The 2317-nt window shown below is 46.6% G+C and overlaps 1 protein-coding gene across 3 annotated transcripts in view; it reads right to left on the minus strand.

Annotated features, from left to right (window-relative positions):
• Positions 1-6: 6 nt before the first annotated feature.
• The window catches only part of cep68 (centrosomal protein 68kDa), a 20665-nt gene continuing 18354 nt past the window's right edge, over positions 7-2317 (minus strand). For 2 of the 3 annotated variants that reach the window (XM_015387663.1, XM_015387661.1), the window contains exons 4-8: positions 1656-1830; positions 1459-1583; positions 1270-1392; positions 825-921; positions 7-748 (exon numbers count right to left, since the gene is read on the minus strand). In XM_015387663.1, coding sequence (XP_015243149.1) covers positions 585-748; positions 825-921; positions 1270-1392; positions 1459-1583; positions 1656-1830 — 684 coding nt within the window. In that variant the 3' untranslated portion in view covers positions 7-584. The remainder of the gene's footprint in view (positions 749-824; positions 922-1269; positions 1393-1458; positions 1584-1655; positions 1831-2317) is intronic. The other variant, XM_015387662.1, reaches the window with a different exon arrangement.

Below are 2317 nucleotides of genomic sequence, written 5' to 3' on the forward strand. Positions count from 1 at the left end.
GTATTTCTAATTTTTGCAATTGTCAAAGATTAAAAAAAAAGGAACGTTTTTATTATAACACCAAGATTTTATACTTTATCATTATCAGCAACCTATGATGAGCATCATCACCATAATGGTGGAAATGAGTCCCATATATGTAGTAAAGAGAATTGGTCCTAGCACTGATCCCTGTGGAACTCCACAGGTAACCCTGGAGAATGAGGAAGATTTATTATCATTAACGTGAACAAACTGAAATCTGTCAGATAAATTAAACCAGCATCACTGAGCTCTGATCCACACGGTTTCATTGGTCTGATGTCATCTGTTCTTCTGAAATCTGATTGGTTAAAGCAGAAATCCATCAGAATGAATAGAAATTAAGGCTTAGAACATCCATCCATGTGGAGCTTCTGAAATAGAGGAATGGACCTGAGAGGGCGGTCCTTCTAGACCTGCTTCCTTTGCAGGACAGCTGATAGGTGGTCCAATAGCTGACCCAGAGTTCTCACATAGAAACAGAGGAGATCAAGGCGCTGAGGGTGTCAGTCCGGTCAGAACTGTTAGGAATCAGTCAGCAGACGGGGACTACAGGCCTCTGATCAGGTTCCTGCAGAGTTCCTCTCTTCTCTGAGCAGAGCAGAGCTGCGGTGAGTGGGCGGAGCCAGGGTGTCCACAGCAGACAGGATGGAGGAGAGCCAGAGGTCTGAGTGAGTCTGCAGAGCTCCAGACTGCCTCTCAATCATCAGCAGCGCATCTCTGAGAACTGCAGACAAACAAACAGGAAACGGTGAGACTCAGCAGGAAGCGGCGGTTCAAGATGTTGGACCTGGAGCACTGACAGGGAACGACGGCGGTGATGCTGCTCAGAAGATGCTGTCCAGCTTGTAGAACGCAGGAGGTCAGAGGCTGGTGGCTGCTCACATCCTTCTGGAAGCTCTGAAACACCAGGCAGCCAAATCAGGCTCAGACTCTTTGCTCACCGATCTGCTCACTCTGGGTCCGCTTAGAGAATAATAAATCTTTACCAATTATCATTTTTATCGTTTTTTCCATCTACTATTTTTAGAGATACAGGCTGTAGGCATCCGATACGAGCTCTACCAGCTTATTATTCTCCTCAAAGATTCATTCATCATAAAAAGGAAACTCTTCTTGTTTTTTATAGGATTGATGGACCCATTTAAATCTGAAGGAACATCTACCAGGAACATCTTCATTCCTGATCCATTAGAACCCAACAGAACCAACTAAAAGCTGTTGTTGTTTTCTGAGGACGTTTGTTACCTGATAGTGAGCCAGAGCGGACTTCAGGCTGTCCACGTCCCCAGCAGGAGCAGCCGCCCTCTCCATGCTCTCTGATAGGCCGTACAGCTGCTGGATGAGCAGCTCCAGCTGTGAGCAGAACACCTGGAACAGAGACAGCTGTGGACAACAGGACCGAGGCTGGACAAGCTCAGCTTAGATGGTTCCTACCTGGATGAGCTTCATTAGAGAGTCCTTCTGCTCCTGGCTGCAGAGACCCAGCTGCTGCTTCCCCAAACACTCCCTGAGACCGGTTGGACCCGGCCCGGCACCGAACCTGATGGCACCGCCCGCTGCTGAGAAGGAAACAAGGAGACCTGTGGGATGAAGTCAAGGATGCCTGGCTTTAGATATCAGAGAATAAATACCTGTCTGAGCAGAAGTCTCAAATCCTTCTCCTCCATTCTGCTGGTCCTTCAGAACCTCTGGATTCTGTTCTACAGCGACCCGGTTCTGAGGAGAGGTGATTGAGGAGGAGATGTCCTCTAGAGACCCATAGCTGGCTGGGAGAGGGGGACTGAGATGGGCCGTCAGCTCCCTCGTCTGCAAGGATGGAAGGGAAGTAAGTAAGGGAGGGAGAATGGAAGGAAGGAAGGAAGTGAGTGAGTGAGTGAGTGAGTGAGGGAGGGACGGACGCAGGAAGGATTTTTTTTTCTTTTAACACTTTATTTACAAAATTTAAAACATATAAACAATTATTGATGTTAAAAAAAGTCAGTTAAAAATCCCCATTGATGTAAAAACAAGTGTCAGCTAAAAATCATTAAACGAGGAGGTTGTTAAATTGTATTTGTCCTTCATCTGACACAGCACATAAAATATTAAAACCCCACAGCAGAATAAAATCCTCCATGTTGTGTGTGGCTCTGTGGAAGTGAAACTCCAGCCTTATTCTGGCTTTAACCTTTTCCACAGAGACGCGGCATCACGGTGAGCTCCCTCCTGCAGTCTGTCTCTATGGGACAATACACGGCCATCTTTGCTTCACTGAATAAAACATTGACCTTTTGACCTCTGTCATTGCCAACAA

The sequence above is a fragment of the Cyprinodon variegatus genome, unplaced genomic scaffold (genome assembly GCF_000732505.1).
Source record: "Cyprinodon variegatus isolate N-32 unplaced genomic scaffold, C_variegatus-1.0 Scaffold401, whole genome shotgun sequence".
Lineage (NCBI taxonomy): Eukaryota > Metazoa > Chordata > Actinopteri > Cyprinodontiformes > Cyprinodontidae > Cyprinodon > Cyprinodon variegatus.